The following is a 25,412-nucleotide window of genomic DNA, read 5'->3' as shown; positions in this document are numbered from 1 at the left end:
ACAAACACAAAGCTGCACTTTAGTTTATTCTGTTTTGTACAGAACACCTCCACAACCTACAACTCTACAAACTTGCCTTAAGGAGAGTGGCTTGATGGTGACCCTACCCACCACCTAGGCTCCCACAAGCTACACCCCTGCCTAAATCCTTAAAAGTGAACCTTTACCTTGAAGCTGCTTTTTAAACTTCCATGCTACAGACTTACCTTTCCATCATTTCACTCCATTCTGTACATTTTCTGCAGTTTTATGACTAGAATTACACTGTTGACATATGACAACCATTTGGGTAACATAGCAGGGTGGCCATGTACAGTTCGAAGTTTCATTTGCAAACCCACTGCCATAAGAAAAATACTGGTGATGTTTACGGCACTTCGAATTGAGCAATAAGCTCCACAAAGCCAAACGTACACTAGAAGACGGGGAACTCAATTAAAATCTCAATTTCCTTTCCCTTTAATATTAAAGTGGCAAAGTTTGTCCAGGATTCGAAAAAAATTGGCCCACTTTTTTTTCTCAGAAACAGCTCCACTCTTGTCTATGGGCTGTATATGCTATTGCCTTCTCTCCCCACATGAGTGAATGGGACTGACCTGCAATACCAAAAGCAGCTAATGAAGAAGAATGGCGGAGACTTATTTCTAATCCTGGGCACCCCCTTTAAGTGTGGCTAACATGCATCCATACTGGTCAAGAGCTAATCACCATTGAACTTATTAATAGTTTTAATATTGCAATTGTTAAGTAGTTGGTGGATGAGGGCAGGGAAAATTTTTATCCATTGAGTGTTCAGTCTGTGTGACATTCAATCCCATTTTTAACCCTTTCCAATCCACTGTCTGACTTTCTAAAGACATTATGATTTAAGGCTGTACAGCTCCGATGTTGGAAGACGTCCGTCGGGGTTCTCTTACTGTATATTGCCAGCCTCTCTGCTGTCGGAGCCTATCCAATGTGTCACCTCATGCAGTACTGGCTTTAGCCAGCATATAGCGCCGTTGTATAACAGCAGAAAAAAAGTAAGCCCCCTAGGAAAACCAGACTACAAATTGGATTGGAAAGGGTTAAAATTGACTGCCAGTAACTTGTTATATGAAAATATGTTCCCTTCTATTTGAAGACAAATTGTAAATTAATTTATTTCATATGGTCTGAATAAGATATCAAGAGATAATGGCAAAAAGCAAGGAAAACCCAGGACATGTTGAAAAAAATCAAAGCACAAACACAATTGATGAAGAGTATCAGATCTATTTGCAGAATATTCCAATTTCAAAGTCACAATTTATGATCAGATATTTTAAGGTTCTTCTCTTCACCCTGCACACCAACATGTCATAGGACAAAAAGTTATGTTAGAGCAACATTTCTAAAATGCTACCTGACAGGTCCCATGAGCCCATCAACTAAAGATGTGGACTTTAATTTATAGGGCTCATGAGATCTGACACATTCCCTTTAAAAGAGTTGTCCAAGGCTAAGATAAAAGGTCTACTCAATGATCACTGACATGTTTACGGGATGTCACAGGCTGACCCAGAGCCGGGGGACGCGGGAGAGTTGAGTACATATTCACTGTTATGAAGGAAGCTTTTTTTAGATATAACTGTTCTCTCGGACAACCCCTTTAAAAAGATGATTCATTAGAAAGTCTGAAGAACCCCCATAATAATTAATTATATACTCGTCACCAAAATACTCAAACATTAATTAAACTGCAATATATATTATTAAATGGGTTATACAGGATTAGAAAAACATGGTTGCTTTCTTCAAAAACAGCGCCACACTTCTTCACAGTTCATGCGTAGTATTGCAGCTCAGCCCTGTTCACTTCAGTAGAACAGACCTGCAATTTCAGACACAATTAAAGGACAGGTGTGGTGGTCTTTCTAGAAGAAAGTAGTAATGTTTTTCTAATGCTGAACACCCTGTTTAAAACTCTCATTCAGCAGCCACATTCAACCATATGCTCAACTATTAACCCATGAAGTAATCCATAGGGTAATAAAATGGTATCCTGACTATAAAATCAACAATGATATAAAACAATAACACATAACCCAATATGATCTTCTAGGGAATACATTGCATAATTTATACATACTCCTACCCTATGATGCCATCTCAAGTCAGAGTTACTGGATAGTCCCACATATATGGTCTGTTTCTTGACCCATCATGCTGAAATATTGCATTGCATATGGCCCTCTTATAAATCACTGTATCTACATCTCTGGAGACTTTGAGGGGGATTCATAAAAGTGTTTAGGCCAGAACCATGCAGATGTAAAAAAAAAGTTGCAAGTTTTTGCACAAGTCCCACTTGAGCTTAAAATTGTGAGTTTTTGACATTTTGCTATTTCGCACCGCCCTTACCACTTATTTAAAAAGTGCACGGGGTTTGGCGACAGGGGGCAAGGCCACCCATAGCCCGTCAATTCACTACAAATTCACTATATCGTAGCAGAAATCAACGCCAGGTTTTATCTGAAGTAGATTTCAGGAAGAGGCACATAGGCGGCCCAAGATACAACAAATGCATTAAGAGCTTTGCATCTCTAAATACATTTGGCCACATCGTACTACCGTCGCACTTATCTTAGACCGGCATATAAAACCATGGTCTAAGACGAATGTGCCCCTTTGTCTTCTTCTGGCCTTTGGATTAGAAAGACCCTCATTCAATGTTTTTATTACACTGTCCGTAATTTAGCAAATCTGGCCTTAGGCAGGAGAACTTTGTCAACAAATCTCAACAATCTTGGTAGGATCCTTGAACAATATTGTGTCTATGGTCAACATTGGGGATATAGGGATCAGGCAGGTTGAAATTCAATATGCCCAATCCTATTGTTTTGATCTTTCATTGAGAGAACTCTCATGAGTATGAGTCAAGGGAAATAGGTGTCTTTGATCATCTTCGTCAGTCATCTATAACTAACTACAGATGTGGTGCAACCTTTCAAGGTATTCATTCCAACAGAAGAACAAATTAAATCACCATGTCGCCCATGCTATACATTTTCAATTACAAGAACCTTGTTGTGAAATGCTAGTAAAAAACCCTTATTTACCCTAACTTTTCACTTTCATAAAGCCTACCCAACATTGCAAGCACAATCGAATCCCGGCATTCTATACTGCAGGTTGTGCTTACGTCAGATCCACTGCCTTCTCCTATGTACCCACCTCACTATCACTATATTCACCTTGTCTTTGGATAAGTTGCACATATGACTTCATAAACGACATAATTCATTGAGGAAGCTGTAGTTTTGGCTAGGATATCCCAATGAATATCCAAGACAGGGTAGACTCATTACATGAGCACTACTATGGACAGTCCTGCTGTCTGCAAAATATTTCATTGCATACATTTTTTTAATAGGTAACATCCAGGCTAGTTACAAGATTTCATGATAACAGTGTGACAATATACAGTGGAAATGGGCAAGCAATGCATGTGTCAATAGGAGAGAAAAAGTTATAGCTGCTCCTGCAAATACGTATTTACAATATGTGCAGACCATAGTGAGGATCTCGGAAGAGATATTCCTGGATTTTTATGAAGGTGATACAGAAGAGTTGGAAACTGATGAGACTTCTGTTCGAGATGAACTGGACACTTCTGAGCCATCATCAACCTTTTTACCAAATAGCTGATAGATACAGTTACGGAACTACAGGAAACAAAAAAAATCAAAATGAGTATATAAACCCTGTGCAGCAGTACACAGACTTACTATGGGTCTGTATTATGTATCAATGTAACCATACATACACCATATGGTGTCTTAATGAGGCATTGTATTCTCTCTTGGAAGCAATATTCCTTGGGGAAACACCCCTGCCCTATAATATTCATGTATTTTACATGTGCGCCATAACTTTTTGTTCTTTGCAGATTCTCAAAGATTTCAGGAGTATGGATTACGGATCAGTACAACATGGATCCATGATGTAGTTTTACGCATGAGGTCTAAGCATTATGTAAATGTTGTTTGTTATGGTAGCTACTGGCAAACACTAACTTCAGATCTTATTGACATTAAAATAAGTTGCAGTACCATTTTACACCACTATTGATTGCAAATACTTTCTGTGGACACCAAAATAACAGTGCCCTCAATCTATTAAGGCCCTTTTAGATGGGACGAATGTCGGGCAAACGATGCCCAACACTCGTCCCCACACATGCTAGATCCCATGCTGCTGCATGAGAGCTTGTATCATTAGCTCTCAGCGGGGAGGCTGGAGGAGAGTTCTCACCTTGCGCTCCCCCGCCCCTCTCCATTGAGTTAACATAGTGGCCGTTCAGTACTGAACGGCTGCTGTTTACACTGAGCGATCAGCGATCTGCTCATCGTCCATCGTTTATGCAGCAGCATAAATGATGAACGATGAGTTGATCGCTCAGAACGGCCGCTATGTTAAGTCAATGGAGAGGGGCGGGGGATCGCGAGAAGAAAAATCTCCTCCTGCCGCCCCGCTGTGAGCCAGCGATACTAGCTCCTGTGGAGGAGCACGGGAGCGAGGACACACATGGCCGAGTTTCGGGAATCATTTGTCCCGTATAAATGGGCCCTTAGATATAGTAAATACAACCTTAAAGGAAAACATTTCCCAGAAACTGAAGACCTATTGTTTGACTCATTAATTGGACCTCTAGCGGCACTACCAATATTCAGCCAATTATGGGTGATTTTCTGACCCAATATTAAACTAAACATTTCTCCAAAACATTTCAAGTCACATTGTGGTTTTACATCAATAATATACTAGACCTAGCCCCATTAAAACCTCAAAAGGAAAAGTGAATATTCTATATATTTCACCCGCAAAGCAAAATAGCAAGTTATACTTAATATATACTCAATCATTGGACCAACCTGTCTGTTCATGAAGACATATATAACTGGGTTGTAAATGGTGGCACTCTTAGCAAAAAAGGCAGGCAATGAGGCAGCCAAAGGATGAAAACTGTAGCCTGGGTTGGCAGCAGCAAAACATGCAAAAAATGTATATGGTCCCCAGCAAAAGATATAAGCCATGATCATCACAACCACCATCCTTGAAACCTCACGCTCAGCTTTCTGAGTGGACTCTGACTCCTTCTGCTGTTGTGCAACCTGGAAAATTAAAAAACATTTATAGAATACTTATTACAATGCAATTATATACTAATGGATTTCTTAATAGATTACTATAGCAGTTGGAGGTCCATTTTTTGATGACCATTGGTGACCATATGAGAATTAGTGGTTGGTTACATCAAAATACAAGAGTGCTCAGGGTATAGCCAATTTAATCATCGAGACTTTTTATAAGTCACTTTCATATATTGTCCAGTACTTTTATGCTAACAAGGCTTAACAGTGACAGTTTTTGCCTACTGTTTTAACTCAGTATAGGTTCTTATTGTAAAATGGAAATCCTGCATGTTCTCTAATAACGTAAGTTATAAATACACATATCATTACTCACCTTACGAATGGCCAACCATACAGCTATGTAACAGAGGATGATAATAGACAGAGGAAGAATGCAACAAGTCGACATGAGAGTGAACATGTAAGACTGGATGCCAGGGTCAGAGCTGCCACTGAACACATCTGGGCCACAAGAGGTCTTCAATCCATGGGGCCAGTACCTACAGGTAGACAGAATATCTCTGTGAGACTAAAAAGCCAGTTCTTCATGGTCAAAGTAAACTATATCGTTGCATGTAATCCATGATAGTGGGCAATACGTTCATGCAGCAATGTTCAAGACCAAAGAAATGTATAGCACTCATCAATATGGGTGTCTGGTAAGGTGGCTGTGATTCATAATTGTGTAGAGATGGAATTTTAGGAGGCTATCACAGTTTTATGAGAATATTGGAATTAAGTTGCTGCTCAACACTTCCCCAGATTGGGTTCTAATATATTGGATGCTCTAACTGGGAAATTACTGTTCTATATATGTAACAACAACTGTAACATTTTGAAGAACTTACCTACTCCAGCCAAATATTGGTGGAGCACACCAGCCAGCTGCCCAAGACCAGGCGAAGATGATGCCACCAGCAGCCAATTTTCCATCAAACTTAATGTTTCCAAAAGGCTTGCAGACCACAAACCAACGTTCCCAGGCAATTACAGTTAAGGACCAAAGTCCAGTAATTCCTGTGGACAACATGCAGTTTTATGAGGATTCTAACATTTAAAGAGCTTATCTCCCTTTAATATGTATTTATTTTCTTCACCTTAGATTCCCCTTAAACGCTGCACTTGGCATAACACATTGTATAGATTGATTGTTCCTTGAAATTGCCCCTTAACTGATTCTTTATATACTATCACATATACAAGTAAGGTTTCACATGCACTTGTATGTCCTAATTTAGCCTGCCAAGTTCTATAATGTAGACTTACTCAACACCCCATCCTATATTATCACCTTCCATTTGTCTGGATGCCCTAGTATAGTTTTAATCTACATCATGTAGCATATCTTCTGTCACACAGCACTCCATTATAGTATATAGACCAAATAATGCAGCTGTCACTATAACTTACCACAAACTGAAACAGTATAGCCTTCTATTACACATAATGGATGGCCAAGGATAAAGTAACCAAAAATCTGGTTGAAGACACTAATGGTACTGGCAATAACCGTCTCTCCAAGGTCAGCAATAGCTAAGTTGACCAGAATCCAGTTCAAAGGGTGCCGAAGCTTTTTAAATTTGAATGTAGCTACCAAGACCAGACCATTTGTAAATACAGAGGCTACTACTACAAATATCATCCACAGGGTAGTTATGTTGTAAACCCATCGAGGTGCAATGTGGTAATTTGGACCTTCAAAGGGACCTGTAAATGGTAAAGAACAATAATTAGAAATAATTTACCATAAATGAATCCAATTACATTGCTCTGCCAACATGGCTATTCCGTGCCAGGGCCTGGTTGTTTTGTTGTAATGGCAAGTCTTAAAGGTAATGTATTTAATATTAACTTGTCATGAGTAGTGAGATTACTAGCACTCTATGTTAAAGGTTTTATTAGTAAAGAAGGCAACAAGCTATGACAAGGGTTTGACTGCATTGGACCCCTGAACTGGGATTAGTGACATTACTTGATGACATGAGGCAATCAACTGATCTAAAAGTGTCAAAAGCTGTGAGTGGAACAGAAAGTAATCCGCTCTACTGGCAACCTCAAGGTCATCTCCGCCTTCATAAGGATTACTGCACGCTCATGATGAGATAAGTCAACAGCAAGGTGCCAATGGAACATATATATATGGCATACGAGATTATTCTTGCCTTACATAACGTTCCGATATGCGAAGCTGTTCATACTAGGTCTACACTAATTCTACAGTGAAATCTCTCCAAAAGATCACCTCTTTAAGAAGACTATCCTGTTATCTAAAACAGATTTGCCATGACAGATTTTCAGTTCCATTAGATACTCTGTATACGGGCCATGTTCTTTGAAAGGACCATTCCTCTAGAAGACAATTTTTCCATGTGATTTTGAGTGGTCATCTTAAAGAAGTTTCACTATATATATAATTCAAAGTAATTCATATACTTGGCGACGACATGCAATGAAAAAATACCAAAAAACATCTAAAAAGGAACGCTATATTTTACAAAAATTAAAAGTTACTATGTTAATTAAAGCTGAACTTAACCCAGAGCTTCAAAATTGAAATGTCCTTGCATTTAAGCCAAATACTTCAATAATGCTCATACCATACATTCAGAGGGGTCTAGGAAATTGGGATATAGGGGGTTGTTTGAGAAGACTGTTACTCTGCAGAGTGGGTGATAACTATAAAAACAATAAAATAGTGGTACCATTTTGGACATTTTTTAGCTAAGGAAAGGAAAGCACCAGTGATCCCCTAGCACTTCTCTTTGAGGTCCATGCTAAGGAGCTACACTTGTCTTAACTTCCTGGAGCCCTGCAAGTATGACTTGTCAGTGAAGTTATAACTTCTACCCTAAACATTGTAGAACGTTCAGCTCCATAATGTGATCTGTTAGCAGTATCTGTGCCATAGATATAACTTGAGAACTTGTAAGATGTTGCTTATATGCTGATATCAAGTATTTTGGTTGATAACAATGAAAACTTTAATTTACTTGATTGGCTCCTAGATGCATATTATATGTTGCCTGGATTATTGGCTATGGTAATGATTATCTCTACCTTCCACTTTTCCCACTAGTATGAGATTTTTATTGTCTGGTTTATGAGAATGGGGTATAGTTCAAATTTTAGCTTGATATCTAACAAGTCTACAGGACAGAATAAGGATCTACTAAGCATGTACAGCACATCTAATTCTAGCTTCATTAGGGGCAGTTTGTGTTGACCCATTTTGAGAGTTTTTTCCACGTCTTGCCCATCTCACAACATTATATCCTCTTTGCAGATCAATATAATCAAATAATTGTGGCTAATCCTTAATTCATTTCAATATTGCCATCCTAGAATCTGATATCAAGAACCACAGTGGAAACACAGTGATACAGATCTGCCAAAACGCTCAACAGTTAGCCAAATCCTCAGTAAATATAACTTAGTTCACCATAAATTATAATTTTGGATAGCAACTAGCTTTTTTGAGTAAAAAAAATGTGGCATAGACTACATTGACTACTCACCCCGTGTGTTGTTGCTGTTAGTGTATGTAAAAATACTACTTCTCGTGGTGTCTTCATCATCATGCTTTCTCCGGGCAGCATACACAGCTTCATTCCATGATGCCGCCATGCCCTGTATGTCCCTCTAACACCCGATTCACCTTTATCTTTGATTTAGCTTTAGCGCTTTCACTCTACGTCTTCTATTACTCAAAATTCTTTTCGCCCTTGCTCACTAAACTCATCTGTCATTTGGTTGGGTGATTGGGTGACTTCTCTTCAGTTATATACCGAGCTGAGATGGATTAGCCTAGACACTCACAGACCAGCTCAAGACCCTTAAACTTTTTATCTCTTAATTGGCATATGAGTTTTAAGTTCACTCCCCCTCCTCCTTTTCCACCTTCAATCTTTCTGACTCTGTACTGTGGGTTTACGTCACTTGAGCAGGTTAAGGATGACTTTTCTGGACACTTTGGGTGACAGGATAAGAGCTTGCTTAAATGAAAGAGAGAGAAGGATGGGAATGGCTTGAGCTTTCTTAGCAATCAAATCCTATCTCATCTTCTCCATGTCTGTCCATTTGCTAATACCCTTTACTTTGTGAAATTGGGGTCACTGTGTTAATTAGGGGAAGTGAAAATTACGTGTAAAATAGAAATCACTATACAAGACCTGATGAACTTGTATCTTTGAAATCTTTCTTTAGAGCCTACAACACGGTTATGTAATTGACTATCAAGCAAAGGTGACATTACAAAACACAGTCAGGGAAAGGTTTGAAGGCCACACGTCTTCTGTCGTATTATCTGTTACCAGGATATACATGTCTGATACAACAAGTCAACTTAGTATGGTCAAAATAGCAGGAGATGGTTCAAATGAAGATTTTGTATTGATGCTTTAATAAGAAAATCAAGAAAACTTTCTCAATAGGAACTAGCTACAGATTTAGTAAGACCGGACTTTGATTTTTCTGGGACAGTGGTGCCAATTTCTTGACTGAGGATTATGGCTTTAGGATGAAAAGATATAATGAGAAGCCTAGTTAGATGCTCTGCATATGCTAAGAATAGAATGACCCAGTCCAAGTCAACATCTAAATCAATCAACTACTGTTCTTTGAAGACGGGAATTAGCTACATTTTTTTTATAGTTTTAAAAAATGACCAAAGGCACCCGCTTTTAAAGGGGTTTTCTGGGACTATAAAAATTTTTTACCAGCCTAAAATATTGAAAAAATGTATACTCGCTTACTCCAGGGACTCCTCATCCAGCACCAGAGCTCCAGTCCCACTGCTTGGAATCCGGAAAAAGTCAGTAGGCAATCATGTGCCATACATTCCGCATGTGACTACTCCGACAATTACAGGCTTCAATGGTGATTCTTCCATAGCCACTGAAGCCTGTAATTGGCTGAGGGCTCACGTAAAACAGCACGTGACTACCGCCAGCCTTTTCTGGGTTCCGCGAAGCAGGAATCGGGGCTCCGGTATGGACATGAAACCCCTAGAACAGTTGATCCTACTTTTTTTCATTATTTTACACTATTTTAAGTCTATAAGTTTTCTTAAAGTCCCAGAAAACCCCTTTAACCATTCTTCAGATAGTTACTAACAATGTTTCAACTGTCAATTGTCAAGGATTTTTGGATATTATAACTAAAGAAATTATCACTATACCGTGTAAGGTTCCATGATGGACTGTTTTAGCTTTTTGGTCTATCTATTATTAAAGTATCTAGTATTAAAGTAGAAACTGACTAATCCGAAAATTCTGATGTAATCAGATATAATGGTTCTGTTATTGTCCTTGGGTAAAATAACAGGTTTTGCATATGATGCAGTGGTATATGTGCAACAGATCTTTTGCTCTGTGTCAACAATATGATTCAGGTTATAAATGTTTCCTTTAAAAGAGGATTGTAAACTTTTTAACTTTGGAGAGAACTTATGTAAGTCCATGGAGAGCGTACAAACTTCATGCAAGATATTTATACTGAAATGGTAATAGTAGTCATGCCCTGATTTGCTGCCATAGGTGCAGTAGTTAGATTTGGGTGGTGTACCACTTCTGTTTCAATGTGTGGAATACAGTTGTGTACCAACAACCATGCTATCAATGCAGATAGGTAGCATATAAAGAAATGGGGTTGCCGTCTACTGAACCTTTGAGGCCCATTATTTTGTCAGAGGTTCAGCTTACAGGATGGTCTTCTGATACTCTGGCAACATTATCTATGCTTTTAGTTTATATTTTATGCATAGGCTGACATGATGAATAATGTTAGTAGAGATTATATACTTGGGCCACTGCTTTGTCCAAAGTGTTTGGACTGTAATAAATACAGAGGCTCAGTGCTACGAAGCAAAGAACTTCATTAGTCCAATAAATCAGAAGGAACATATACAAAATAAGACATACAGTATTTACAACACAGACCGATTGATAGTTTGAACAACAGGAAGTGAGGGCCCTGCAAAAGCTTACAGACTTTAAGGAAATGGGGGTGACACAAGCAGTACAAGTGCTTGTTCCATCCAATAGTCCAGCTATTTTTTCAAAATGAAGAATACAATATTAATATATTATAATAATCTGCCAGTTGCTTAAAACTCTGGGCATGAAAATTAAGCTGATTGGGGTAGCGCAGTGCAGAGAACTGGTGACACTTTCGAAAAATCTTGTAGATGGGAGTGGGAGGTTCTGATGAATGGGAACTTAGTCTGAGGTCATTACCGGAACAGAAGGTGCAGGTAGGGTAGTAGTCTGAGATGAGGAAGAATATTTAGGATAGTGCAGTACTGTGGAGAGCTTTATGGATGAGAGTGATGAGTTTAAATTGGATTCTATATTTGATTGGCAACCAGTGCAGTGACTGGCACAGGGTACAGTCAATCAGTGTAGTGGCTGGACAAACAGATGAGTTGCAATAAGAATAGATTGGAGGGAGAGTTTAGGGAGGGGAAGACTGATCAGTAGCGAGTTGAAATCAAGCAAGAAAGAATGAGGGCAACAATAAGAGTTTTTGTTGTATCCACTATGAGAAAAGGGCAGATTCTGCGGATATTTTGTGGTGCAGGTGACATAAACATGCAAGTGATTGAATATAGGTAGTGACAGAAAGATTGGAGTCAGACAAACCCCAAGAAAGCGGGCATGCTGCTGAGGAATTATAGTGATACCACAAACTGAAGTGGAAATATTAGGATTTGGTCAGTTGGTAGATTGCAGGAACATAAGAAGTTCAGTTTTTGAGGGATTCGGTTTTAGATAGACAGACAACATGCTGATAGAGATAGTAGACAATCAATAGCATTCGGTAGTAGCAAGGAAAAGTGTATAATTGGAAGTAGTCAGCATAAAGATGGTACGGAAAGCCAAATCTGCTAATAGTTTGTCGAATAGGAACTGTGTGGATGGAAAACACAAGAAAACTGAACCCTGAGGAACCTCAACAGGTAGGAGAAGAGGAGAAGAAGCTTAGCTGGCAATTGATATACTGAACGAGCAATCAGAGAAAATCACATGAGCGCAGCATCCTTAAGGCCCAAAGAACGAAGCATACTGAGGAGAGGTTAGTGATCTACAGTGTCGAACGCTGCAAAGAGATCCAGAAGAACTAGCAGAGAGTTGTCACCATTCAATCTAACCTTGACTGGTCTGAATAATATGTTCAATTTATAGGTTTAAATTGTACAATACCCCAATGGTTAAAACATCACAAAGCAATTTCCACCAAAGAGGTTCCCAGGGACAACAAAAATTTAGCCAAATAATCTAAGCAGTAAAAGTGCCCTAATTTCCTAATATGTTCTTTGTGCTAATTTGCCCTTCAAGATCTCAGGAACCAAACTGGAACAGATATTGTAGGCAAATAAGGACACTTTCAGTGTTTATTTAATCCAATTCTATTTCTGTTGACCTAGAAAACCCCTTTCATTTTGTGTACTACTTGTTAAAATAGTATGTTATGCTGTGGTAGAAGAACATGTTCTGGTGTAAGAGTTTCACCTTGACTCTCATTTTATGGAGTAAATTAATTCAAGGTCTTAGCAGATGCCTTTTGACAGATGCACCAGAGATTATCTCCGCTTTCTGCTCTGTACTAGGAACTAGTTAGTGCAAAGAACCCCAAATCTTATAAACGTGTCACACTTTTTGTAAGTGACTGATGGAGACTGACATCAAATGTCCATGAGTGTCACTAATCCCCCAGGGGATTCTTGGTTCAGGCCAGGGAAGGCAGATTAAGGAAATTTTTAATCTACCACGCTGGGGAGATGTGGGCTCTGAAATTTAGGCTAAGACAAGAGAGGAAAGAAAAAGGAGAGGAAAATCATACCACAAATGTGAATGACGGATGTGGAGCAGTGAGTAAAATGGACAAGTCTTGCCACATCTCAGATGACTATCAGCAGGAGCAGAGGCATGGATCTTCAGAAACAATGATAATAACTGGGAAGGTAATATAATCATAAGTAAGTAACAAAACTACAATACTTGGTAAACAATTCGGGATTGGTGGGAGAAAAAAATGATCAATTACATAGTCCACTGTTTAATTCTTGACCACACAAGAGTTGTCATAGGGAAATTTAATAATATAGAACAATAAAATAGTTTTATATTTTTCTGCTATTTTCTAGTAGAAAATCATATAGGCATTGAAGTTATTCTCTTTTTTTCGTTTATATACTGAAACGTATGTCTTCATCTACACTTGAAGAATAATGGTTGGAAGTCTTAAGCCCAAGACTTGTGTATTTAGTATATTATTTCATTTCAACAATATGCTGCTATACACAAGTCAAGTCACCCTGGTCATAAAGAGATAGGCATTATTTTAAGTAATACGAAAAAAGAAGAAAATTAACTAAGCATTTGTAATGTGGTTTTTAAACATAGTTAACACTAATGAGTTGAAGAAATTAACTAATGCCTAAATTGATTAAATCTGAGCATAGTCTGAAAATGAAACTGATGACTGTCATATGACATTATTTAAATAATTTAAATAACTATATATAGTAAATATATTTAATTAATTAGTCAATTAAATATTCTGTCTATGCTATATAAAAATATACAAAATTATTCTATACAAATTTCTAATTTGATTTTGCAATTTTTTTTTAGAAAATATTACCAGCCCTAATAGTATGTAAGGCAAAAAAATGCTTATTAATTTTTCAATGATTTATTCACAGATAGAGTGAATATAGTATTCTGCATTTAATTTAATATAAAGTATAGAAAATAAGCAATTACAGACCGTATTTTATAAAACATTTAGGATTTAAGTCAAACTTCACTTTATTTACGTGGAAGACTTGATTTATAAAGAGGAATTCCACCTTTAATTCACAGTATTCTCTTCTCAGCTGTATTCATACTAGTTCTTTTCATCAGGTTTCCATTTCCTGTTGGTAAAATAGCGTAGCATGCTGTGTTATTGTATTTAGTAAAAATTAAGTGAAAACCTTACAAAAATATGACTTGCTCACTTAAACAAACAATACGGATCATAATGGAATTATCATATATATTATGAATTCTGTAAAAGCACAGGCTTGATGACGCCATTATGGACTTTTTGTATTTGTATCACTTTTAGTGATAGTCATCTTGTGTTTAGGATCTATAGTAATTATTCCGACATGTTAAAAATTATGGTCGCCAGTAAAGTACTATTGTAAAGATTGCTGTATGTAAACTGAAGGCTTTCAAAAAAATAGGAAACTTGCCTTCCAATGTCAGAATTGCTGGATGGAGGCACTTTTTGTCCAATGATACATAATGCTCATAATAATTGGATTGTAAGTAGGCACTTCATCGGATTACATCTATCTTCAGCCTAATTCTAAGGGTGTAATGCAGCATTTTTATCTTACAAACGAGTATTTTATGGGGTTTTCTGACATTTTATTTAAATTTGCCAGAGGTTAGATAAGTGTGTGAAAAAAAAGGAAAAAAAAAGTACTCACCTTTAAAATGTCCCACCATTCCAGTCTCACAATGTCCTGCAGTAATCACATGCTGTTTATCGTTCAACTGACTGGCCTCAGCAGTCATGTGTGCATGAATGACATATAACCCCTCAGGCCTGTGATTCGTTGCAGCAGTAATGTGAATGATGAATGGCACATGACCACTGCAGGAGATTCTGGGACTGGAGCTGTGGGACATTTAAAAGGTGAGTACTGCTTTTTTCTTTCTTTTACACAGTTATCTTTCCCTGGCAAATTTTTAAAAAATTATGGAAAACCCCATTTAAAGGAGTTGTCCCATCAGATCAACCACTGTCCATATGTCCTACTAGGGCATAAAGACCTCTAAGAGAGGGGTCCTTTATTAGACAACGCATGAAAAAGATAGAGAAGAAAGCAAATAACAAGCATTACCTCCAGTGACGTAACCAGAGTCCCATGATAGCCCAAAAGGACCATGGCTCCCGTTGTATTGCACCCAAAATTATTATGCTTCTGTTCTCACTTTCCCTAACCCCTACACTGTTATTACTGTGCATGAGGGGTCCAACAGTATACAGTCTGGCAGTGCCCAGCTGGCATATTTATTACAGTACCTCCACTCCTTAGGAGCCCCTTGCAGCATACAGTCAGCCAGTGTCTATCTGGCATAGTTTATTACAGTATCCGCCATTATTTAGCGGCTCCCTCCACTTACCATACAGTCAGCAAAAATCCAGCTGGCATACTTTACAGTACCCCCCAGGTGCCCACAAATGCAGCATACAGTCAGCCAGCAGTGGACATAGCTAGCAGCTTCTTCTCCCACATCAAGCACTCAGACTCCAGCAATGTACTGCGCATGATTAAAGAAAGACCAGCGTGCTCACTGCTCTTGCTTCACTTACATCACTGTCTGTGCATGCAAGCAAAGCGAGAAATAAGTGCTGCTTGCTACTCCTGCAGATGTATAGTGTGGTGGTATTACCATAGGTCCCTCTGCCCTTCTGGACTCATTTGCATCTCTTGCAACCTTAACTGCTATTTTCCTTCAATGACTCTTGCTCTAGGGAGAGCAAGTCTACATGGACCTGGTCCGTCCATGTATTAAATGGGCATATATTTGAACTAGGCAACTTCACTCTGAATGTGACTCACAGCACACTTCAGGATTTTTAAGCCAGTACAAAGATGACTGTTAAGTCCATGGGATGCACGCCACGATTTCGGGGTCAGAGCCTCCAGAGAACCCAATGTACCTGTGTTCCACTTTCTCACCAAAGGAATGGCAGCATCCAGGGCGTGGTATAATATAATAATTTATTCCTCCAAAGTCCTGCTACGTTTCGACCCTCTTGGGGTCTTTGTCAGCATCCAGGGCGTGGTATAATATAATAATTTATTCCTCCAAAGTCCTGCTACGTTTCGACCCTCTTGGGGTCTTTGACAAAGACCCCAAGAGGGTCGAAACGTAGCAGGACTTTGGAGGAATAAATTATTATATTATACCACGCCCTGGATGCTGCCATTCCTTTGGTGAGAAAGTGGAACACATATATTTGAACTAGACCAAGCTGCAGGGAAAATTATCAGCCAATAGCAACTATCACCAGCAAATCCAGAGGGTTGGCTCTCATGGTTAATGGATTGTCTGTAATGGGGCAACTCCTTTAATAACAATGCCATACAGAGACTAACTTTTTGAGTGCTAAAAATGGTGACTTCTCCACCCTCTACCATTTAAAAAGGATTCCTACTACATTTGGATAAGAATCAGGAGAATTACCTGAATGTGAGCAGAAGGTTTTAAGTATTAACAGCATTACACCCAAAGTGATTGCAGGAGGTGGGAGGAGCAGGAAGTCCTTGAGGTGCAGCTTCAGCCAATAGTTGCAGAGTAGGAAATTATGTCAGAGATTGGGGAATACAGCCCAGTAGCATGCAGCAGTAGCTGTTATTGCCTATGATGTTAAGGATATATAATGGAAGCAGTACAGTGGTAACTTGCATTGTGAGGACCAGAGTGAAAGAAATAGCAACCCTGGTATGTTAAGTAACATTTGTATAGCTCCATGTATATAAGTGCTTAGAGTTTTATTTAAAACAGGTAAGCCACACTTTTTGGTAAATTGCACAGGAGACCTACAATATGGGTTCCAGCCCAGGCAACCATGAAAGTCAGTCAACGGACAAGGAATAGGCCATGGTGTGAGATGGTAAGGCAGGAGCAGACTGAGCCCCATCTCAAGAAGTGCCTGCCACCATGAGGTGGTGTAAACCGCAAAACAGCTTTGCCAAAGTAAATTATCTGATTTTTTAAAAACAGTTTATGGTACATAAGGGAGAATTCCTTAGATTTAGTAGGTGTTCTTCTGTTATTCCATATATTGGCAATTGAGGCAGATTTACTATTGGAATCAGATTCTTTTTTCATGCAACCACTGGTCTCATTGGGCAGCTATGTCTGTGTGGCAACTGGGGGCAGATGGGTAAGCAAACAGGGTCAGGATGAGAATAAAATGGGCCCTGGCGCACTAAACATCATGGCTTCCTTACCAACCACTATAGACATGATATCCTTATTTGCAGTTCCAGCACTTAACTATGGCAGTGCTTTTAAAACAGTAAGGTAACCCTAAGTTCTTGGTGAGGTACAGCTAAGAAGGCAGATTTGACAGAGGTGATGATAAGTTCTACAGGCCTTTTTATGGTTGCACCAATCTCTGGTTTAACAGACACTGGATCTTTTTGTGGTTATTTTAATGGTCTACTGTGTTTTTAAAATTTAAGACAAATTGAGGTCGTTTTAAAAAATGTTGGCATGCATTATGACAAATGGTTAGACCCCTGTAGAAAGAGATTGAGAAACAGAGCACTAAGGGGCCTCTATCCCTATCTGGCCATGGACCTTTGAACACTGCCCTAATGCCTAAATAGTTAGCCTGCTTCCACACCTCTTATCGATTGTGCTACCGTTAAGCTATGACATTTTCTAGGTTAGGCTCACATGGCACAATTAATGAGATTTATTTTGAAATATGTATAGTTGGATGATTGTGCAAGTGATGATTTCTATCATTAATCTGTCTACCCTTAGTCCTAACAGCAGCACAATAATAGGGTAATTCTGCCCCTGTGCAATGGTAGCACCAATGGAAATTTTAATTAAACAGTTAACCCTACACCATGATGACTGAATTAGTCCATCCCATCTTGTGTTTATTATGAAATAGTAGCATTAACTAAGGGTGGGAAATTTGTGCTGCTGTTAAGACTAAGTAAAAGCAGATTAACATTAGAAATCATCACTTCCTTTACATCTTATCACTAGCTCATTAATGAGGATTTAGCAAAAAGTAACCCTATTAGGGAGAGTTCTCTTGATGGAAAGAATTCAGAACGGACCGCCCAAAGGTCATCCCTTCCATAATCTGAGAGTCCAACCTATAATGGTTGACAAAGGTGTTATGTGAGCTCCAAGAGGCTGCATTACAAATTTGGTCCAAAGGATGAAACTTCTTTCAGCTCAAGAGGTGGAAACTGCCCTACCTGAATGGGCCTTTAATAATTCAGATGGCTCAGAACCCAGCAGTTCATAAGAAAGTCTAATGGCCTCCTTAATGGATGGTTTTGAAGCCTTGAGACCCTTGTTTATCTAGTAAAGAGGTAGAGGACATCTGTGCTGTCTTTACTGACTCCCTTATATACAAACAGATTTTGAGGCAGATGGAGATGTCTAGAGTTTGGAAGCGAAATTCCACATCATATGAGGTGCTAAGGCAAAGTTTTGAAAGAGAAATGACTTGGTTGGCATTATGGAATTAAGAAACCTTTGGTAAAAATCATGGTAGGTAATAAAGTTGAATCCTGTCTTGAAGTAGGAGTTGGACTGCATTTCACTAATTCTGTTGGCAGAAGTAATGACCAATAGAAAGGGACTCATACTTGAATTAAATTTTCAGCAGGGGTTCAGATTGGGAAAGGCACAGCCCCTGCAGGACCAAAGGTAAGTTCCATTTCACTACTAGTTCAAGATAGAGGGACTCAATCTGATAGATCCCTTCAGGAATTTCTTTATAAGAGGGCCCTGGGAAAATAGGTTTATCTAACAAGGCCGAGATGGCTGCCATCTGTACTCTTAGTATAGATGAACTTAGGCCTTTCTCAAACTAATCCGTGAGAAAATTTAGAATTTAGTTAGGTACTGTAGTTCATTCAGCCTTTATAGGGCTGAGGCTTTATTTGCTAATTTAATTATTTAATGGAAATTTCCATCTGCCTTACCAGCCCACAACGCAGAAATACCCAATTTTTGTGCCGCTGCTAAGGGAAGATTTTTGTTGAGCCTTTAAATGTATAGATTTAGCAAATTATTCCTTTACCACTTATGACATTAGAAGGCCAGTCATTCCTTTGCGAATGACTGAAAGAGACTTCTATTGACATATGGCAATCACCACATTTGAGCTTCTCCAACTACACAAACTTCTATATCAGGTGTTCCAGATTCAGCAAATAAAGGTTATTATTCGTATAAGGAAAGTTAGAATAATTTTCCAGTATACTTTTTCACTTCTCTCCTGGTTTTAAAATTTCTGCTTGCTGTCACTGAATATGATCCTTTATTTCTTACATCCAGTGGATACAAATTTTTCCTGGTCATGTGATGTACCTGGCTCATTATAAGACACAGCTCTGATAACTGTACTGTAAGTGTTTGAGAAGTTGTGCTCCTGTTTGTCCATCACATGACCAGAAATGTTTATTTCCTGGAAGTTAACAATAAAGGTCCCTATTGAATGATAGCAAGCAGAGATCTTAAAAAGCCACAAGGAACTGCTACGGAAAGTATATTGCAAAATGATATAACTTTTCATATCAAATTACCCTTTTGTGTAAGAATCCAGACGGTGTACGAGTCAGGCAATCTTATATTTTATTTGTTGCATGCTACTGTGCATGGAAATGTGAAATCAAATGACTGTCATGGCCAATCAAGGTTTGATTTGAACTGATATGCGACCAAGGAGTAAACCAGTCACAAATCACGAGCCTTATATATTGATTTTTCAAGAAAAGTTTCACTTTGAAGAAAGAAGCAGAAGATTCATTCTTTATACACAGGATTTCAATCAGTGAAAGTTTCATCCTTTCTAGTTTTGCCTCTACACGGACAGGGTCTGAAAACAATCACCTCCTTGCCCTCTCTCTCTGGGTCCTTGACAGGAATTCCGCTAGTTCTGAACTATTCCATATTACTTCACAAAAGTTCACTACTAGCAGAACTCAGTCACGTACCACACTGGCAGCAAGGGAGAGGCATGAGGGAAGAGGAATACTTAGCAGTAACTAGGCCATCTTCTGACTTCAGCAGGAGGTTCAAGTGCCAGGTCCTTGTGGCCTTAATCCAAGGCCCTGGCTGAACTGACTGCTACTATGTGACTCCATCATCGGCTTAAGTCTTGGTGTCTTTAGTAGAGTGTATTAGTATCCTTAGTTGTGTTTTGTCAACTTAGTAAATGAAAATGAGGATTCCTATAAACAATAAAATGCCTTGTTCTTCAATTATTACTTTTCATGTGTCCTATTAGAAGGCTATCTATTGTGTACTACTAAGTAACATAGTCATCACATAGATTGTCATTTTGGTTAAGTCGTCTCCGTCTTCCATGTTGAAATAAAGACACATTTATACTTTCAGAAAAAAAATAAGTGACCGATTAATAGATTTTTTTTCACTTTTTCTTTTAGGACACATTGTTAAAAATTCTGTTTAGTTATTTCTTATTATATTGTTATTTTCGACTGCTGATTTCCAAAGCTGACCACTAATGACTGCCATTAGAGTTCCTAACTATGATGGGGTTGTCAAACTCCTAAATAGTAAATTTGACTAATTATGCATTAAAATGGGGATATGAACTAAGGCAGACTTAGTGGCATAGCTATAGGATACAAAGAGGTAGCCCAACCCAAAGGCCCCTCTGCCACATAGGATGACGCCAGTACCATAAAAGGCACATAGGAGGATGACCTGTTACACATTTTTCATTGGGGGTCAAAAGGCTCAAGCTATGCTTCTGGACAGATCTGCCATCTTGGTTTCTGGGATAGATCACCTAGGCTTAAAAGAAACCTAAGATACTAAGATATAGCTGTGAGATGGCTAAACAGAATTTGTAACAACTTTAACGGAAAACTCAGATACTTTGCTGTTGATTATATATTATGTTTGGATGTTTAATAATATAGTAACCTGCCTACTTTACCAAACACGTGACAACAATTCTGTCTCGGAGAGAAGATAAAGTGGCATCAAACATAACGAATGGTATGTATTTTTTCTAATCAATCGCTGGCTTAATGCCATAGTGTTCTAACTCCCAATTTGTTAAATTTTCATCTCTTCCTAGGCAAAAAAAACCCCTTAAACTCCATTTTACAATACATTAGACTAGCATTGTTAAGAGTTATTTCCAATGTTAACATAGTAGTTCCCTTGGAGATAGAACACTGTTTAGCCGCATGAATTGTTACAGAACAAAATGTATTCTGACTACTGTTCTTAGCTTACTGTTTGATATGACATAAAGACATTCCATTTAGTTCTGAAAGAGATCTAAATCTGAAAATGATAACTTTTTGCATACAAAGACACTGTTTATACGTGAGTTATACTTTTTTCACAAGTATTATAAGTAATATTAACTGAAAAGTAAAACTAACTGTAATCAGTGTTCACTTCAGAAGAGCCATAAGGACCACAAGGAAGGCCAGGGCACGTCTTACACACAACCAAATATGCCTATTGGCGAAAAAATGCCCTAATTACGGCATCCTTGTCACTTAAAAGGACTCGCTCTTTACTGTATACTATTAAGATTACTAGAGGGCAACAAATTAAAAAACCCAGTGCATACCACCATCTTCAGAGATTAAGTGTCATGGTATTAGTTTAACATGTCTCCACCGAAAGTATGGGTGGAGACATGGGTTGGCCAACCTGAGTGAAAGGGAACGCCCGCTGCTGCTGATTGTCTGCCGGAAACACACCTTCTGAGATCCCTGACAGCCCGCCCTACATACACTGTACAACCCAGTATAGTGTATCCCCGCACTGACAGGCCGCACGACTCCGCTATCTCCTGTCCTGCGGCGGCCTGGCTGTGGTGGTCAGTGTTTGCAGTGGTCTTCCTTCCCTCCCCCCCCCAGCACACAGCCCCTCCAGGGCAGCAGGTCGCAGTCACCGCTCCATATCTCATTCCCCTTATTGGTGGTGGTGGTGTTTTCCCCATGACTGGAGGGTTGGGGTGGGGGTGGTGCTGTGTCCTGGGTCCGCTGCCCATCTGTCTGTCTCTTTGATCTTGAAACTCTACAAGCAGCCACCACCACACTGTATAGCAACTACACCACAAGTCACATCCTATCGCCCCAATGGCAGGGCGAGGCAGGCTGGTGGCAACAAGGGGAACGAGATATAGAGAGGGCTGAGTGTGGTCGTGGGCCCAGGGGCATGTATGCTGGGGTGCCAGTGCTGCAAACAGCGAGTGCCACAGACAGGCCATCATAGACAGGTGGCAGCCAATCAGCAGCAGGGGGTGTTCCCTTTCCCTCAGGCTGAGCAACCCATACTTCTGGTGGAGACATGTTAAGCTAATACTGAGTGACACACAAACACTTGGTGTATAACTACATGTTTTTTTTTAAGATTAACCAGTTTTTTTGCTGCAGCCAGAAAACGAATAAATGTATCTGTGTGTGTGTATATATATATATATATATATATATATATATATATATATATATATATATATATACACATATATGCCACAGGGCTCACTGCATATTAAAATACATATTTATTTTAATATGCAGTGAACCTTGCGGTGTTTTCTTGCCAATAGGCATATTTGGCTGTGTGCACTTCAGAAGAGCATCCCAGCATGCCCTGTTCTCTCTTGAAAAGTGTTTGTACAGATTCTTAATGTCGCTTACTTTTAGCTTATCGACTTTAAGCTGGCTAGTGTTCAGCTTTGCAAATGGAAGAACACTTTCTATCACTTCTGTTAATATCTATTGTTATTGGCAGCAGCTGTCTCAGGTCCTTATCAGCAGCAACCAGGAAGAACAAAGTACTTGTGAAGCAATTTTAGGAAATGGGAAAAGCCCTTTAACAAGAAGTTGATGCAGTTTTACAGCATAAACAACTCAGATCTCTACCCTTGCTAGTGCCATTACATCTCTGCATGTCTGCTGACAATACACAAGCTGACTACTAGTCAGAGGAGTTAGAAAACTATGACTCAGACAATACAGTATCCTGGAAAGTTAGAACTAAATGGAATGATCAGTATCTCTCACAGATATACAAGCTTATGCAATACTGTTCCCTTGTAAACAATGGTAGTTAGAACACAGATGTCTATTCAACTGAATATGGGCTAAAAGACGAATTAGAATATTTTGGAACTGAGGCAGTGAAATGTGTTCAGGATCCAATTAGTTATGTCAGACTTGGGAAACTAAATTCGTTCCAGCTTCTTGAACGGTGACATCAAGGTTTAAACAAGGCCTTCCTACCTACCAAAGCAACCTATTCTAAGATATAGTGCTAAATTCAAAGATTGTCTGAAATCTTAAATACCTGGACTCTAAATCCCCATTTACACGCAAAGATGATCGCTCAAAATTTGTTCAAAAGATAGAGAGAATGACAGTTTGAGTGATCATTTTGCATAAGTTGTAATGAGCACTAATGTGCATTAGTAGCTTAGTACCTTTATTTGCATGTAAATAAGGCTCCCCTTGTTGTATGCAGATAACAGCAGGTGGTCTGTTATCTGCATACAGCCCCTTTGTTCTGCTGCGGGACTGCAGCTGAAAACAATGTTCTCAGCGCTCCCCTGGAGAATCACAGCGTGCGGTCCCTGCTATCAGCTGCCCAGCCGAAAGATGGATTTTAAACTCAACATAAAATCATGGTTCAGCCAAAAAGCTAACGATGGTAGCATTTACACGCAATGATTATAGCTCAAAAGACATCATATGAGCGAATTTTGAGTGATAATCATCCCGAGTAAATGGGGCTTATATTGGAGGATAGAACAAATTACAAGTCTAAACCTCAAAATGATAATGTAGGTCACACAATTTATATTTACAGTACAGTATATACACAACTGTCATGTGGGATTCTACAAGAATAGGAGATTGATACTTCAGGCAGAAGCAAATATATTAGACTACCAATGCTCTAAAAGCAGTTGTGAACATGTCATCATAGTTCAAGGCATTATGCGACTTCCACGTTTCCATTAGTTTAATTAAGAAAGAAATGGAGTTGTACAAATAACTATAAAACTGAACACACTGCCCTATAAACAATCTTGCCAAGCCCAATCTTTATTGGTTGTATACATGATATAATCCGCTACTCTTGGTTGCATCTCTATTAGAGATGAGCGAGCGTACTCGCAAAGGCAAACTACTCGAGCAAGTAATGCCTTATGCGAGTACCTGCCCGCTCGTCTCAAAAGATTCGGGTGCCAGCGGGGGGCGGGGAGCGGAGGGGGAGAGCGGGGAGGAACGGGGGGGAGATCTCTCTCTCCCCCCTGCTATCCCCTGCTCACTCCCGCAACTCACTGCTCTCCCCCGCCGGCACCCGAATCTTTAGAGACGAGCGGGCAGGTACTTGCATAAGGCACTACTCACTCGAGTAGTTTGCCTTAGCGGGTACGCTCGCTCATCTCTAATCTCTAGCAATTTACAATATGTAATAAGCTACCACTTCTTTCTTCATGTCACTAAAACTAAGAATACTCAAAATAAACTATCATGCAAAAGCTTATATAAAAGAAAACCTTGAAAGAATCCAGCAGTCTTTTTGAAAAGCCAGTGACAAAGTGGATAACATTTATGAGCTACATGGGCAGAGCCCCTCATTTGTATAGTGGTTGACCAACAAAGTTATGTGAGTGGTCACCAGATGACCATGCCAGCCATCAATTCATGGTACAAAAGATTTTCTGCTTTTTATTTTTTGACTGACCCTCTTTTGTTCTCAACAGGGACAAGTAGCACTAGAGATGCCTGATTCACACCTTCACCATCCATAGTCATTACATGAAGGTTTGGCCAAGCAATATATGTACGATCTTGGGTTACTGAATGCTCTAATTACTCTTTGCAACCCTCTTGTATCTTATAGTCACTGGAACAATCCTTCAACTGGGACATTTAAGAGTATAGATGCCACAATGCCGTTTTCTATGGCATACAAGCCTAACATAGCCATAAGTTGTAAATTGTTGTGGACTTCCTATGGCAAAATGTTAAGATTTCTTATTCTGAAAAAGGAACAATTAAAGAAAATGAAATCCATAATTAACTGGTGCCATCTTCTACCATATTGTTCTCTAAGAGCCATGAGTGTATATAACTTTCAATATAGAAATTGTTTTAATAATCTTTAATATTTGCTGGAGGGAGTCCAAATGATTGGCCACCAATGTCTATCTTGACACAACTCCTTAAAGGGTATCTGTGAGTTGAAGACAATTTTGAAGCTTTGTTAATTGACCTCTTGAAAATTAAAAGCCCCCAGTATAGGCAAACAAACCAACTGTGTCCAAGTTCAATAACGAAGAACAGAAGAACACAGCAAGGTCTTACAGCGGTGGAAATAGGAATACAATACAAGGCCTGCACTGTCTCTTCTGTGTAATAGAGTGAAAAGTTTATGAAGGTCTTGAAAGCAAACTTCGGAATAAGCTCATTACAGAGCGAAACACCAG

The 25,412-nt window shown here is 39.1% G+C and overlaps 1 protein-coding gene across 1 annotated transcript; it reads right to left on the bottom strand.

Moving 5' to 3' along the window:
- Window positions 1-3,569: 3,569 nt before the first annotated feature.
- LOC136579709 (red-sensitive opsin) lies at window positions 3,570-8,780 on the bottom strand. Its single transcript, XM_066579774.1, has 6 exons — window positions 8,672-8,780; window positions 6,567-6,863; window positions 6,005-6,173; window positions 5,491-5,656; window positions 4,896-5,135; window positions 3,570-3,686 (listed from the first exon to the last, which is right to left on the bottom strand). The coding sequence occupies exons 1-6, from the start codon at window positions 8,778-8,780 to the stop codon at window positions 3,570-3,572; spliced, it is 1,098 nt and encodes a 365-aa protein (XP_066435871.1).
- Between the last annotated feature and the right edge of the window lie 16,632 nt (window positions 8,781-25,412).

The sequence above is a fragment of the Eleutherodactylus coqui genome, chromosome 10 (assembly GCF_035609145.1).
Source record: "Eleutherodactylus coqui strain aEleCoq1 chromosome 10, aEleCoq1.hap1, whole genome shotgun sequence".
Taxonomy (NCBI): domain Eukaryota; kingdom Metazoa; phylum Chordata; class Amphibia; order Anura; family Eleutherodactylidae; genus Eleutherodactylus; species Eleutherodactylus coqui.
The sequence above is the reverse complement of the archived record's forward strand: the minus strand, read 5'-3'. Positions and strand labels throughout refer to the sequence as shown.